General features: G+C 32.9%; 4 protein-coding genes and 1 long non-coding RNA gene across 15 annotated transcripts in view; 2 read left to right on the top strand and 3 right to left on the bottom strand.

The window, feature by feature from the left end:
* Positions 1-193: 193 nt before the first annotated feature.
* LOC105212053 (uncharacterized) lies at positions 194-2,103 on the bottom strand. The gene is made up of 2 exons (XM_011183808.3): positions 1,990-2,103; positions 194-1,740 (listed from the first exon to the last, which is right to left on the bottom strand). Exons 1-2 carry the CDS (start codon positions 2,053-2,055, stop codon positions 604-606), a joined length of 1,203 nt encoding a protein of 400 aa, XP_011182110.2. The 5' UTR covers positions 2,056-2,103; the 3' UTR covers positions 194-603.
* A 2,827-nt stretch (positions 2,104-4,930) lies between these two features.
* LOC128920213 (uncharacterized) lies at positions 4,931-5,978 on the top strand. The gene is made up of 3 exons (XR_008470330.1): positions 4,931-5,531; positions 5,712-5,772; positions 5,839-5,978. It is a non-coding gene; the product is annotated as an uncharacterized LOC128920213 (long non-coding RNA).
* Positions 5,979-8,352: 2,374 nt separating this feature from the next.
* Positions 8,353-9,542, bottom strand: LOC105212052 (vacuolar protein sorting-associated protein 28). Its single transcript, XM_011183807.3, has 2 exons — positions 9,273-9,542; positions 8,353-9,180 (listed from the first exon to the last, which is right to left on the bottom strand). Exons 1-2 carry the CDS (start codon positions 9,333-9,335, stop codon positions 8,434-8,436), a joined length of 810 nt encoding a protein of 269 aa, XP_011182109.2. The 5' UTR covers positions 9,336-9,542; the 3' UTR covers positions 8,353-8,433.
* Positions 9,543-10,664: 1,122 nt separating this feature from the next.
* On the top strand, positions 10,665-12,134 carry LOC105212051 (cytochrome c oxidase subunit 4 isoform 1, mitochondrial). 2 transcript variants are annotated; one of them, XM_011183806.3, is made up of 3 exons: positions 10,665-10,769; positions 11,265-11,685; positions 11,746-12,134. In XM_011183806.3, exons 2-3 carry the CDS (start codon positions 11,274-11,276, stop codon positions 11,877-11,879), a joined length of 546 nt encoding a protein of 181 aa, XP_011182108.1. In that variant the 5' UTR covers positions 10,665-10,769; positions 11,265-11,273; the 3' UTR covers positions 11,880-12,134. The 2 variants fall into 2 exon arrangements, with proteins under 2 accessions (XP_011182108.1, XP_054083831.1); XM_054227856.1 differs by lacking the exon at positions 10,665-10,769 and adding an exon at positions 10,830-10,852.
* Positions 11,891-16,410, bottom strand: part of LOC105212050 (protein sickie) — a 333,362-nt gene continuing 328,842 nt past the window's right edge. For all 10 annotated transcript variants that reach the window (XM_029040072.2, XM_029040074.2, XM_054227850.1 and 7 more), the window contains one exon: positions 11,891-16,369. In XM_029040072.2, the coding sequence (XP_028895905.2) occupies positions 16,250-16,369 (120 nt within the window). In that variant the 3' untranslated portion in view covers positions 11,891-16,249. The remainder of the gene's footprint in view (positions 16,370-16,410) is intronic.

Genomic DNA, 16,410 nt, shown 5'->3' with positions numbered 1-16,410 from the left:
AGCCAAGCCTTAATTTATTGTTGCGAGTCACTGGCGGCTGCATTTCTCTCACCATTTTCACGGAGATATTAGTACTTCGCGTGTTTTCGTGAAATGCACTGTAAAAAATTTTCAATTATTACTCACCTTATCAGCGTGCCATGCGCTCTGCACGCATTGTAGTGAGTAGAGAATTTAGAGTGAAAGCAAATCATTTAAAAATATATGTATTTTATTAGCGACAATTTTACTGAACTGAACATATGAGTTTTGCTAAGCATATATGTATGTATGTATGTTTGTATAATTTATTTATTACTCTTCATTTTGTTTTGTTTTTATTGTAATTACTCGATGGCAGCTGCTTAAAATTAGTAAAGAATAAAAAAAAAAATATTTGGAAGAGTATTAAATGCAAAAATTGTATGGCACTTATAGGCTAAATAATTAATAATACTTTATTTACATAGGTAGAGCTAACGGCACAATGCTTACACGCAAAAACACATATTACATACTAATTTACTTAGCAGCATAGGACATTATTTAGTATTAGTAGTAACATTAAAAATTTTGATTTTAACACTAACACTATATTACTTTGCGCCTTCTGCTTCTCACGCCTCAATCTTCATCTTCAACCATTTTCATCTTGTAGTATATGTCCTTGTAGAGCGGCAGAAATTTGGACAACACAATCACTTGACTGCTAGCATCCGTCGCTGCGGCATACTTCCGATACCAATCCAACAGCGATTCATCGAAAGTACACCGCTGCTGCTGCTCCTCGTTCGCCTGCAGCTCAGCGACATATTCGCCGACGACGCTGTGGAAAAGTTTGGCAAACTCCACAAATCGCTTTTGCAACTCCACTTCGATCTGCAACACGCCCGCTTTGCGCAGCGCATTGCCGATAATCACATTTTCCGCAGTCGGCTGCTTTATGCGCGTCGTATTGTGTCGCTGCACAAACCTCTCGAAATCTCTCGCCATCAACGTTTTCACACCGAATTGTGCCAGTTGTGTTGGAAAATCATTTCCTTTGTTCAGCTTGAGTGCCTCTCTCACATCCGCCATGAACGAGCTGCAGCTCTGCTTCACCGCCTCCATTGTCGCACACTTCACCAGCTCAATGGTTTCGTCTTGCAGAAACTGGTTGACGACCGATCTCTGTTGTTCCAATGCATAATCAATCAGCCGTGTGAGTTCGTGCATCATTATAGATGCGAGCCGATCGCGTCCGCGTTGCTTAAGCGGCGACACTTCGCTCGTTTCATCAGCAACAGCTTCGCCATCACGATTCCCATCAACACCAACACTAACACCATAATTGGCACCGGCACTGGCACCTTCACCACCACCACCACCACCATCACCATCACCATCATCGTCATCGTCACTACCACCACTACCGTCGTCGTGCGCATCTGCTTCGCTATCGGAACGCCGCCCGTCGTGCTTGCCGTGCGTTTGATGCGTTGCGCTCTCCTCCTCGCTCAACTCGCCCACCTCATCGTCGGTTGGCGTTGTTTTCACAAAATGCGGTGTCGCTTTCTTTGTCCTGCTCGCTGCTGCGTGTCGCTCTCCCTCGTCCGCATCAGCATCATCGTCTTCGTATGTCTCAACTGTTGCTTCTTCGGAATCTTCATCGCCTTTGTCGTTAATATCCAGTGCGGTCTCTACGAAACGCTCTGTGCTACTACTACTGGTACCGATGTCTTCTGCACTAGCTGCCGGCAGTGTTGATTTCGCTGCGACCAACTAAGTAAATATATGTTTTGATTAACTTGTAGTCACATACATACATATATATATATATATAATACAAATGTTATATATTCGCGTGCAGTATGGATATGTTTGTGCTTGATTATAGTGCTTTCATCTATTTCTTATTGTTTAGTTTAGTGCATGTAGTTTAAGGTCAGATTTGTTTATAAATGCAAATAGAAAAGTCTGTCTGTCTGTCTGTCTGTTTGTAGATTGTGGGAAAAAATGCGACAAACTCACCTGTGCCAAGAGTAATGCGGTGAGCAGCAGCAGCAGCAGCAGTGGCAGCGTCGCTTTCTTCCACATTCTCTCAGCGAAAAAATGCTATACCACACACCAATGACTGAGATGCAACTGAAATTGTTTATCATGTCTATAGTCTTTTATACATTACACTTAATAAAAGAGAAATTGCAATATCTCTTTGATTTGTTTTGTATGTTTTGATATTTTCACACCCTACACGCAACACATGAAGGAGTGTCGGTTTGTCGCACACACAGAACGCAAGCAAATGTGTGTGCAGCTCAGCGATTGTTGCTTGGGCAATGCGAAATGGGAGATTTTTCGTTTTTTTGTAAAATAAATATGAAAATGAGAATTTTTTATAAGAACAACAATATTTTTATAAACAATAATTACGGGATTATTGCAGAAATGCTTTAATTAAAAATATTTCGAGGTTATAAAATGAAAATTTAAAGCTTTAACTGAATAGTGAATAATAACTGATAGTTACTTTGTATGGCTTTTGAGCTACTAACCAGCGCCCTTACCTTATAGTATCAGTACAATATTGCATATGTTACTATGAGCTTAACAACAAATGTAGCTAATATGTATTAGAATGTAAATAAACGCAGACGGCCTTTACTGTTATTTATCGAAGTTATTAACACTATAACTGTAGTCAAATATCAGAAGCATTGTGAAGTCATCCCATTTTATACACTCAATGTTGCTTAAAAATACCAAAACTGCACTAAAAGTGTTGGAAGCGTGAAAATATTTTTTAGTATTTTATAAAAAAATGTAAAAGAAAATATACAAAATATAAAAATATTAGACATTTATAGACTTTTAAATAATTAGAAAAAAATTTTATTATAATTAAAGAACAAAAATAATAAAATTTATTTGAAAAATAAAAATATCCCCAAATCAAAATTTTGAAAATAATTACATATTTTTTACAGAAAATGTTTCTAATATTTTATTTTTTTTTATTTTTTGTATAAAATTGAAACATAAAGAACTCAAAAAAATCGATTATTTTCAAAAAATACGTTTATAAATTCTATCTTTCTAACTAGTTAAAAGTTAATTTTTATTTTTATCAATAGAAAATTAGATTTTAAAGCATAAAAGTTGACATCAAAATTTAGTTAGAAAAAATTAAAGAAGTTTATATTCGCTAAATAGATGTTATGCATAATCTAATACGTGAAATTTACTATAATTTTTTAATTATTAATATTTAAACTTAAGAAAAAATTTGACATATTTTTTTTTCAAAATAATAACAAACCCAAAGTATTAAAAAAAAATATATAAAACATAAACTTCTAAATACAAATCTCAAATCTGACAAGAGATCATCAAATGTCAAATGACAAACTTCAAATATCAAACGCAAACGTCAAATATCAAATTCAAATGTCAAATATCAAATTCAAATATCAAATTCAAACATCAAATAACAAATATCAAACCTCAAACGTCGAATCTCAAACATCAAATGTCAACTGTCAAATGACAAATGTCAAATCTCAAATATCAAACGTCAAATTTTAAAATGTCAAAATTACTTACATTTGAGGTCTCCAAAATTTTAAAAATAATTTAAGTACATTCACTCTCTTTCATTCTCACTTGTCGAGAAAACGTACTCAAAGTACACAATTAGACTGGCGTCTTGTCAAACACCGCCAAACACCAAAATCAGCTTTTATGTATAGAATATTTATATATTTCTAATTTATTCTATATTTAAAATTTGATACGTTATTTTATGTATGTGCCTGCCGTCAACTCCCCACCGTCGTAGTGCGCCTCATATTCGCACTTGACCGCACCGATTTGCGAACTTGTTTTTAATTGGAATCAATTGCTTGCATTTTCAACACCCAATTACATACATAGTTTCATACATAAAAATCACACGCGTTCATAAATACATATTTATAAGAGTACATATACACACTGGGCGACACATGATTAGCACGGCATAAGCATGGCGGCAGGTGCACGTATTTCTCTCGGTAAATGGAGTCTGAAAAGCTATTGAATTCAATTACTTTTAAATAAACAATATGGAGACGTAATAAATTAAAAAAAAAAAAATATTTTTGCTCTTAAAATTTATAATAAACATTTTCACAAGATTTTATTTACAGCTCAACACACCAAAAATCAGTTGAAAGACTTCTTTAGATGACATTACCATAGAAATTCTTGACTTTAAAACAACATATTGGAACTTCAATATTACTTTAAGTTGATATACTATATGAAATGACCATATGATTCATATATTACCTGCAACTGCGAATATCTTAGCCCTGACCACACTTTTTTGTTCCACAGTGTATGCAAATATGCAAAATACATTATATGTATTTAAATGGGCGCACACTCTGAGCAACTTTCAATGGAAAATAATGCTCCTCTGCAATGCTTTCAGTTGCGTTTTGGGATAGCTTCTCTTTATATCTCAATGAATTCTTTATATTTACGGCATGAAGACATTCATAACAACTCCATAATATGTACGTATGCACACACACACACAAACACACAGCCACACATGTATAACATATGAGTATATACATATATATTTATATATAACTGAGCGTTGTGGTATGTGTGTCTTAAATTTACGGAATGTTTGTCATTTATATCTTAATCGATAATAGCTATTTTTACGATTATATACATATGTATGTCAGACCCGAAATCGAGCGTAGGGAATACAATTTCGAATGTTGAGTGAAATAAGATCAAAACTTAAAAAAAAAATAACTTTCTAAAGCGGCTTAAATCGTGATTCAACATTAGGGGCTGCAGTAGTTTATTTCGAGAGTATATCTCTTTGATACTTGGTCCACCAACAGCCTCAAACCCCACCTAGCAAAGCATATCTCTATATTGATGTATGTAATAAATCGACAATATACGTCTATAGCTACCCTGCAGTACGGCCGGTATGAATTTGTGAATTGCACTAGTGAATTCTTATATTACAAGTAACTAGAGAATTCACGACAACAAGGTAATGCAGAGAAGCAATAGTACATAATCGAGATTGAGAGAGAAGAGAGCGCGATCTAGAGTACGTTGTTCTCAATAAGTACTCTCAGTAAAATATCAGCGACAAATAAGGGTGGGAATGCACATTTGAGAGATCTTAGCAAAAATAACGCAGAATAATAACGGCAGAGCACCCGGTACAGTATGTACAAGTTGCGAATAATTATTGGTCATTATTGTTTTTGACTACATATCGGTCATTGAAACCATGATTCACTGTATTAAAAAAATAAGAAAACGGCGGTTTCTATGTAATTTGGAACTTTAGTTTTTCGACCAAACAGTCTTGTGATTTATTCAATTGACTTTGCGTCGCGGTTGTGTGTTTTGATTTTTTAATATACATATTCATTATTAAAAAAGTGAATAAAGAATTAAGAAACAAAAAAGGATAAATTATTTATAGTGGTAACAAAAAAGTGAAAATGACGAGAAGCGTGGCAGCAGTAGGAAAGGAAATAAGTCTTTGCGAGGTAAGAATTAGATCATTCTGGCACAAAACTCAATGCATATACCTATGTACATGTTTAAGTTGAGAGTGCTTGCAAGCGCAAAAAAAAAATTTTCAACTTAGTGAATATAATATATATTCATACTATATTATACATATGTGAATTCATTAATACGATTTAAATATATATACTTCTTTATAGTTAGAGGTCAAAAATGGGAATCATATTGAAATTCTCATTAGGAAGTGGAGAACAGCGTGGAGTAAGTTATGCAATTTAATTAAATTTTAATAAACACAAATGTTTAATAACAATCTTCTTTTTTCAGATAAAATCTTTCCAAACTAATAGGATGGGTAAATAATCTCATTGGCCGACGCTTTTCAAGAGTACAATACAAATGGTAAATAAAAACTGTAAACAAAAAATTATAATAAAAATTAATATTTTAAATTTATTGCCATTTAATATATTGTGTTTCTTATTTATTTATGGTATCCACTGAAATAAAGGTAGGTAATGAAAAAGGTAGTGAATTATAACCGAATATATGTAGTGAGGTAACTAATGAAATATATTCAGCGCTATGTGGTGAAGTAGCTAGCGAAGTATAGGTGACGAAATCACTAGTGAGTAGTGTCAACTGGTTACCGTCAATGACATCGCCGTGTTAAATTCATGAGTGAATTGCATTGCCGGTATTATGGGGGGTAACCAGTGGTGGTTACCGGTAGGTAGTGAACTCACTAGTGTTTCACTGGTGAGCCGAACTGGCGGGTATATAAAATCACACATATAGAGACATATCTATATGTATGGTCATGTAAGTATGTATGTATCTACATATGTTGAGTGAGTTCTATGAGTTCAGCAAAGAGTTCATTAATAGTTTTATTTCTCAATCACAAGACTGTATGCTACATATTCTAACATAGTAACCACAATGTATTCAAATATAATTACTGTGTATTTCTTCATTATTTGCAATTCAATAAAAAACTATACAAAGCAATTGAAAAAGTGGCGTATTGTGATTTGTAGTTATTGGTGTACGCGTATGAGTAGTGAGTGGAAGCATGTGGACTTCCATATATGTAAGTACGTAATATGTATGATGTAGATGACTTTTTTGTTTTTGGTTTTCTAAATTAGATTATTTGTAGTGATTTGGCTTTAAACTGATAGAATGGTACTTAAAATTAATATACTACTGGAAGTAAGCACACACACCTTTAGGTCTTTATTGAAAAAATAATTTATTTAAATCAGCCTTTTACTCGAAAATAAAATTTCAAAATAAAAGAAGTAATGGAAAATAAACTATATTCTCTCAGAAATAATACTACCTGGATCTTAATCTATTTGAATTCTAAAATAGACAATGTCCGATTGGTGGTATGCTCTTTAACATTCGAAAAGCTTTAAGAGTAGTTTTTTGCTATCGGAAAAACACTCAATAAACGAACAATAAAACCAAAACAAGTATGGTTGGGATAACTCTGTTGGCATAGTTCCAAAACGTGAACTCTCTTGGACCTATACACCAACTACTTCTAGTGCAGAACGTAAAATGAATACAATAGACTCTTCGATAGACATATGTACATCGTCTTAAGAGTCTGTAGAGTTTGAGTAGCAAATTTTTGTTTTCGGAAAAGTATTCGTGGAATTGGCAATAAAATCGTGACATGAATAGTTAAAACAACTCTTTTGGCAAAGTGTTAAAACTTGGGCACTCTTGGATCTGTACTAGGGCTCTTAAAATTATTCGAATAACCCGATAACCGATTTATCGAATATCCGGTTTGTAACCGTTCGTATATTAATATACAAATATTAACCGAATAAAACTATTCGAATAGTCTTAACATTGCGATGTAGTCGTCATACTACGGTTATTCGAATAGTTTTTCTGTTGCGACTATTCGAATAGTTGCTCCGCTGGGAGCATTTGAATAAATAAAAATTGTTTGAAATCCAAGCAGCCTCTGATTTTTATTTGTTTTTTTTTGTGAAAATGTCAATTGTGCGCATTGCGCATGAGTTTCACATTTTTCAAAACACAAAGAAATTTAATGAACTTTCACCACTCGAATAGTCGACAACGAACAGTTAACCGAATAGTCGGAAATGAGCGGTTAATCGAATAGTCGATAACTGACGACTATCCGGATACGGCAAACCGAATATTATTATTCGAATAATGCCCTATCCGGTTAATTCGATTAGTCGAAGACCCAGAGCTCTAATCTGTACAATACAGACCTGCAGTTGGCTATAGTAATTATGGTAAAAATATAGAAGTAATCTTAGTGCTCCAATGGATACTATAGACTTCATCGATAGTCGTTTATCGTCCTCTGAGCTCTCATGTGATCTTGAGTGAACTTGTCAAACTACTGAATGGTTGATTCGCCTGACACAGCGCACGTTTTAGTAACAGCGGCGGCATTTTCTTCAAAAAATGTGTTTCATTTCGAGTTTCCTTCCTTCGAATTCCGTTTTTTTCAACATTTTAGAAATTGAGTTTTTAAAGATATGTATTTTATGAATAAAAATCTAGTTGCTTTGACAAAGAATCTTAGAATCTTACAGACGCAAAAAATTACCACGTGTTCTTTTAATTATTTTTTTTAATAACTAAATATTTTGTTGTTATAATTAGTATATTATAAAAATTATATTAAATAATATCGTGTTCTGTCTGTATGATTAACCTTACACAATTAATAGATTCGGTGATTTTTCTCAACATTCGTTTTAATATTAGTTAAAAAATGCTTATTATCTCTACATAATTCACATTGACACACGTTTTATCAATTAAAACACCAGCAATTAGTAGTTAATTAACACATGCAATATTAATCAGTATTATTATTAACTGCAATTGTTTAAATTCGTTACACATACGCGCTGCGGATCAAGCGTACAGCTCGAAAAACTTGGCAAATATCTCCACTTTCTTCTCCGAGTCCGTTTCGGCATTGAACGCACGATACCACTCGAACATTTTGCGTTCGTACGCACGCTGTTCGGGCGTTAAATTTTCCAAATAACTATCCATACGAGCGTTAAAATGCGCGCTAAAGACGAGAAAACGTTCTAAAAAATCCACCTGTAACTTATCCAAGCCGTTCTTCTTCAACGACATCTCCAAGTACATGCTCTCCGTTGTGGCATTCTCCAGCGCGCTTGTATTATGGCGCTCCACGAGCTCGGTAAATAGTACGACCATATCGTATAGTTCGCCCACCTTTTCGTCAGCGCTCAGTTTTCGCACAGCGTCAGCGCGTGCGACGAAAGCGGAAAAGTTGGCCAGGTGTGCTAACAACGCTGCGGTGGGCTCCTTAAGTGTGGCCGCATCTTTGAGTACGTTGCGCAGCACTTCTGTGCCATGTTCGACCGTAAAGTTGGAGAGTAGTGCGAATTCCTCGAGCGTGTAGAAGAGTAATTTATCACGATCGCTCCATTCATCAAGATGAACTTTGTTACCACTATTGTTGTTGTTGTTGTTGTTAGTGTTTTCGTCATGTGTAAACACATTATTATTGTTGGCATTGTTGTCTTCGGTGTTGGAAGTTGCTGATTCAGCTATAAGGTGCTCTGCTTTAAAAGCTTCTGGCGAAGCGTTCAAGTCACTGGATCGCGGTGTGGCTGCGTTGATAAGCTGTGCACATATGTTTGTATGTTTGTACATAAATACAGACAGATAATGATTATGTTTATATTCTGTATTAACTCTGGTGTATTCACACTAACCTGCGAGCTCACCAGCAAACAGCCAACAAGCAACATTGTGACTCCCGTGTACATTTTTAGCATTATCACGCAGTAGAAGCTCAAATCAACGCTGTTTACCAAAACAATTTGAATGTAATCGTTTAAATATTGTTTTCTTATTTTCAAACAACCTCTAACTTCTAACACGCCTCAATTCATACTAAATTAGCGCCTAGTAATTTTTTAATACACGAATCGCATTGGTTATCGTCTACGACGCGCGCAGAAAGCACTCACTACAGACGCGCAGACAATGTTTATATGTTTATAAGCAAAGAGCGCTCGAAAAAAAATCATTAAAATTAATATGTGTATTTAATAAGAAAAAAGAGTATATTAAATATGAAAGTTCAATGCGGTCAAGTCCAGTGTAAATTATTTTATGCATTGAGTGCCACTACTGATTGAGCTGATATCATGCCGCAGCGCAAGTCTTTCGCTATTCATTCGAGCTTACTATGCGCTTGTTTTATGGAAATATTCTTTATTATGGAAATTAGCATTTTAATCACATAACCTTATATAACTGTATAGATATATGCGCGTTTGTACACATGGATGTGAATAGCTTGTAGCCATACAGCCATATGGTATACTGGAATGGAATGTTTGTAAAGCAGCTTTCAAGGTTTACAACTGTAAATCAAACATTTACATACATACATATATTGAAGAAATATTGGTAGCGACAAGTCTAAAAAATTCTAAGAAACAGTTTATACATTCAAAAAATGACATATCTTTACCACTACATATAAATATTTGGGGCAAAGGGTCTAATTGGAAGGAAATAGCAAAAGAACATATTATTATACATTCTTTGGAAATAGTTGAGTTCCTGGAATTATCTCTTGCATACTTTTGGGGGGCTGAGTGAGCGTTATGAAATCATGATTTTTTGTTGCCAAACTGCAAAGGTTAACAAGACGCATTCATTGTCCGAAGCCTGTCTGTCCTTAAAGGAAACATGACTTAGACTCTAACTAGTTTTGCGAATCCAGTAAATAATCGCCCATTTCACAATGAATTCATTCTAAATCTGTTGATTTTTTTATGTAAAATTATCATTAAATCCCTGATCTCCCTAATAACACGTTATTATGTATTCCTATTCTTTGGTAGACTTCCTGCGAGTTGTTAGTTTGTATAATCCTCTACTCAGCAACAACCTAGGTTTACATACATTTAGCATAAATGTTAAATACGTAAAAACACTATATTTTTTACTAAACAAAAGTCAAAAAAAATTTTATCTAAGCTTAAGCATAAATAACAGTTTCGCCGTAATTATTTAATAATTTAACTACATTTCTATAAAAAATAATTTTTATCAAATAAAAAGCAACCCTGCACCATGTGTTTATTGATTTTCTTGCAGTTACTCGTTATACTTCCAACGAGTGTTTAGTACTACTCACTGTATTGCAACTGTCATATTCCGCGATTCTTACCTCACAAGTCGACCAAGTGGAAAAAGTAAGCTCATATTAAGATTTTGAAGAAAATTTTATTTGTTTTGATTTACACAAATAGATTCCTAATAGCAACCCTTTGCTAAAGTATATTAAATAATCGTAACACAAAATAAATTGTTAAAACACTTGCTGCAATAGAAAAACACTTGCTATTAATTAAAGCTGTTTGGTTGTGTAACACTCGCTGCCGTGTTTCAGATAATATTTTTGTGGTTTATTGATATATGGAAATATGCTGAAAAAACATAAATTGAAGCCTAAATTGTGCCCAGCCAAATGCAATTCAACAATTTATAAAATAATTTAAATATGCATATAGAATAACTTCAGTAAAACACAAGCAGCGTAAATTGTTACATAACCTATGCGCAGTCATCCAACCGCCCTTCTGACAGTCAACCGCAATTACCATCCAACTCAATAACTATCTCTTACGCCTATTTGTATAAATTTCTTTGTATTACAACTAATTATTCATATTTTTATCTTTTCAAAGGCATACAAAATGGCACTCCGTGGTTTCAGCATGTCCATGCAGCGTCAGCTGTTGAAGCAATTGCTCAAAAATACCCAAAGTGGTAGCATTGCCTCCATACATACATTGGATAAAATCGGCAATCGTGAAATTGTCGGTTATGGCTGGAACGGCACCGCTTGCTACGCCGATCGCACAGACTACCCAATGCCAGCGATTCGTTTCCGCGAGCCCAACAATGAAATCAAAGCTCTGCGCGAAAAGGAGAAGCAAGATTGGAAGAAATTGAGCCCTGAGGAAGTTAAGGCTCTGTACCGTGCCAGTTTCTGCCAAACTTTCGCTGAAATCCAAGCGCCTACCGGTGAATGGAAACAGCATTTGGGCATTGGCTTCATTTTCATCAGCATGGCCATTTGGATTGCAGTTCTCATGAACCTCTACGGTATGTTTAATATGTTAAAACAAAAACAAACGCTTACTTAAAATCGATTTTTCATTTTAGTTTACGATGAAATGCCAGTCACCTTCGACGATGAGCACAAGAAGGCGCAATTGAAGCGTATGCTTGACTTGGAAGTAAATCCTGTCACTGGTTTAACCTCCAAATGGGATCACGAAAACAAGAAATGGAAATAAATCAAATAAGCTAATTATGTGAAGTAGTGCTGCCTCTGCAGTTAATTAATAAGTCTAAAGCAATTCAACTCTACAGAATATACCATCATTGCAAAGTAAATTACGATGTTAAAGTTATTGTATTAAAGCTTGTAAACAAATTTTAAACGATACGGCACATTGTAAACGATGCTATTATTAATTATGTGAAGCTACAAAGTGTTAAAACAGAGCTTTAGTAAATTTCTAATGTTAAAACCACACACAACAAACAAACAGCGAGTATTATTCAAATACAAAAACATTTGAAAAACCAAAGGGAAGTCATTTAATAATTTACAATAGGAAAGACAAGTTTGGTTTACTTTAGGAGTTTTTCGAGGTATTAGGATACTGATGTATAAAGAGAAATGCAAGGATTTATAGGGAGAAGTGGCCATTTTTTGTTAAAATTTCACAGCAAATCCAAAAAATTGTGAATTTTATAAATCTTTTTCCTCAGAACGGTACTTTACTTGTCATTATATAGCAGACATGTTTGTAACCAAACCGAAGGTAATCAAGTGTGAACGTCAATTTCATTTTGTACAATCATATCAGGAATACCGTCTAACCTCGATATCTGTTGAAAATAGTAAATACCATTAATGGGTACATTTTGTGGAACCACCGCACGAATCCATGACCAAAATCATATATTTTCACGTTATGCCATATAAAAATATCATCAAAACTAGAAGCATTTATCTCTGCTAATAAATAGTTTCAATATTTCGCTGAAATATCACACTTCCTCGTCGTTTTCTATTCTTTCTAAAGTCCGGAGCACTTACCCCTGACAATTCCCTTTCCTTAGACACATCAATCATCAAAATCGGTTGACATTTCCAAAAGTTATTCAAGAAAATGCAAGCACTTCCCTCGGTTAGCTGCCTACTCCCATCCTCCATGTGTCTAGTACACCGGCATGCAATTTAAGCTAAACATTCATAAACATCGAGAAAATTTGCCCTAAAAGCATATTGGCTCCATCGGAATTTGAGTAGTGAATGGCAAAATTTTGCTTGCTGAACGATTTCATTTTACTAGGCGCCCAGAAACAGCAAGTAGGCAGATCTCGATGAGGAAGCGTTTATGTTTTCATGCATAACTTTTGAACGGCCCAACCGATTTTAATAAATGAGGTGTCTAATGAAAGAGAATTCTCCAGCGCTACTAATGTGTATTAGTTTGATTTAAATTTTACATTACTAAGCATGTTTTTTTGAGCTGAAGTGCAGTGTACTCCCATAAACTCTTACGTTTAGTACTTTCCAGCGCATGTGAAGTGCTAAAATTTGGCCAAAGCTATTTGTGCTGCCTCACTGTTACCACCGCTAATAAAAATACACAGTCAGACTTGTTATTATATTGAATATTCTCTTTATTATTGTTCGCTTTGCTCGTATTTTGATTCCGCATACTTTCATCATTGATTCCAGCGCAATTAGCTTTTGTTACTTACATACACACATTTATACTTTCTTGATTAGCCAATGAACTAATAAACTCATGTTTGTTTGGCTTTGCGTCACAGTGAATAAAATTCTTTTCAACAAATATGGCACGAAATCTACTTAAATGCACAAATTAGGAAATGCTGTTTTGTTTTTTGTTGTTTTTGTTTTTGTTTCTTTGCGCTCGAAATCACTCGCTTTTGCTGACTTAAATGTCAAGTGAACTATACAGTTTTGCAGTTCTTTAATAATATAATTTTTATTTGTTATCATACACTTTGTAAACAATTTGTATAGTCAAAAATTTACGTATCTGTTTAAGCAATTAAGGATTCGTGCTTTGTGTTTGCTTTTGTAATTAAATAAAAACATTTTTTTGTGTATTTTTTTAACATAGCTAAGGTATTTATTTATTTTAACTTCAAATAAATACAATACGCATAATTATTTTATGTTTATTTTCAATAATAATTATTGTTGTAAATTTATAATTTGCTTTAATTAAAAATATCTACCGTTATTATATATGCACGCATGCCTGCGCTATAGTCAAAGGGACTAAGGTTTCAATGCTTTCATATATTTATTTATGTTTTTAATGAATTAGTAGCAAAAGTTAGTTAATGCATGCTTCTTCTTCTTCTTCTTCTTCTTGACACTACACACCCCACTTAGCAATATTATGCATCGCAAAATAATTTGTATATAGTTGCTTTAATGTACGTATTTATGTATGTGTAATGTATTTCATATAGTTAGGTATAATTTTGGTTTGTAGGGTATAAAAAGTGACAAATTCAATAAATTTTAAATATATGGTACATACATACAGCAATATTAGCACATGCTTGTTTTTTTGTTTTTATAGCTTTCAACTATTTTCGTTACACTTACACATTATTTGTTGCTGCTATTACATTTAATACAGATATTTGACATTTCTTCTCTTTTTTGTTGCTTTTATGCATTTCGTCAACAATTTCATTACCTTTATGGTTTTATGGCTGCTTTTTCGCTCTACCAATTTCCATTACGCCAAATTTAGCTTAGTGAAATCGTGCGGTTTACGAATTCTAATATTCATTTTCATATTCATTTTGTTTTTTTTTCGTTTCGTGGAACTTAACGCTTATTTTAACTATTTACAAATACATATTTCTTGTTAGTACATACTAAATATTTAATTACAGTTAGTTTGGTATGTGTTGTAGTTTGCATGACTTTTTTTTTTTTGTAGCGGTAAATTTATGCTTGCATAGTAGTATTTTCTTTACATATTTTTGTTTTTGTAAATATAATCAATAGACATTTAACATTTATATTTTAGCTAGTTTTCAGTTTTCTGTCATACTCTCTGGATTACATGTTGCTTATCTATATAATATTAATGTCTGTATGTATGCGTAGGAGTTGTTGTAAATCACTGATTTGTGTAGGTATTGCAATTTTGATTTTGTTTTTGTTATTTTGTATTTTTTTGGATTTGTATTTGACTTCACAATTGTTTTTTTTCGCGCACTACTGTAGAACTTAGTATGCGCTGCTTTTGTATTGAATTTTGTGGAATGACTTTTTCTATATTCTTTAGCTTCTTTTAAGCTATACATACATACATATTTATATGTTTTTATGTGTTCAAATGATTTTTAATGTAATTATGCAATAATATAGTACTTGGTTTTGGCAAAAAAGTGTGAACAAGAGTAAATAAAAAATAAAAATGCAAAAAAAATAAAAAAAAAAAACATTTTACAATTTTATAAAATTGTAATTGCCAGTGAGTAAAAAAATTAGTTAAAAAAATCAAAAAAATATAGAAATAAATATAAAAATAATAATTATTAATATAAAAAAAAATATTATAAAATAAAAAATAGTTTACCGCTTTTCACAATATTTTCAAACTTTATCTTTATCAATCAACATTAAAATTTTAATAACTGTGCATAGCAATAGTTTAATATAAAATCATAAAAAACACAAAAACTTCACTCAAAATCAAAGTTAGGCAGCTTTAATATGGGTTTATAATTTGCATTTTTAACAAGTGCGTTTAAAAGTGCAATTTTTCAGTTCAATTTTAAAAGGGAGTCTCTTTCTGCATATTTTCAAAACATTGTGCTGCCTGCGGGTCGTGACAAATAAAATTTTCTTAAATGTAACTGCTTTCTTTGAATCGTGCGATTGAGTGCCGAAAGTAGTGCAAGAAATTTTATTTGTACAGTCAAGAAAAAAAATAAAAAAAAATTAAAATATATAATAATAATTTATTTATATTTACTGTTGATTAAAAAATAAATAACATTTTTTTTTTTAATATTTGCCAAAATGTAATGTAAAATCGAGTATTTTGTGTTGAGAAACACTTTTCGAGTATTAAAAAATGTTGGAAAAAAATTATGATTTTTTTAATTAAAAAAAAAAAAAATAAAAATAAAATAATAATAAAATTAAAAAAATAAAAAAAATAAATAAATTTCAAAAATCTAGTTCACAATTCAATTGAGCTCAATATCTAGCAATTATTTATTTTTTTATTTTTTTTTGGTACATTATTCAATAATTTACACATCGCGCACACAAATTATTTATGAGGTTATGTAAATCAAAATTGAGTCTTTAAAATCAGTGTTGCATTCCCTAAACAAAAGTCGCATTCAACTTGATAATTTACAAAATATCCATTACGCACATAAATATACTTACAAATATACAAAGCCATGCATATGAATGTTTGATTTTTAGCGAATATGTATGTATGTATAATGTTTGTATATATAGTTAGGTAAGTAGGTATTTAGTGTTTGATTAGGTTTTACTATGGACTCAAAGTCCGTTGTCGCTGCCGCTGCCCACTGTCTTACTAGGAAACTTAAGCAAGTCAGCAATTGGCGTTTACTCAGCGCCCGCCGAACTGTCGGGTGTCACATTGGAGTCTAAGCTCGCACAATCAGACTCCTGCTCTTGATTCTCGGAGTAATTCGCAGCCTCTTGTAGACGCATGAGCATGTTTAACTGCAAGAATAGATAAAAAAGTTTTGTTAATATTATATACT

This window comes from Zeugodacus cucurbitae, chromosome 3 (genome assembly GCF_028554725.1).
Source record: "Zeugodacus cucurbitae isolate PBARC_wt_2022May chromosome 3, idZeuCucr1.2, whole genome shotgun sequence".
Classification (NCBI taxonomy): domain Eukaryota; kingdom Metazoa; phylum Arthropoda; class Insecta; order Diptera; family Tephritidae; genus Zeugodacus; species Zeugodacus cucurbitae.
This window is presented reverse-complemented; position numbering and strand designations above follow the sequence as displayed.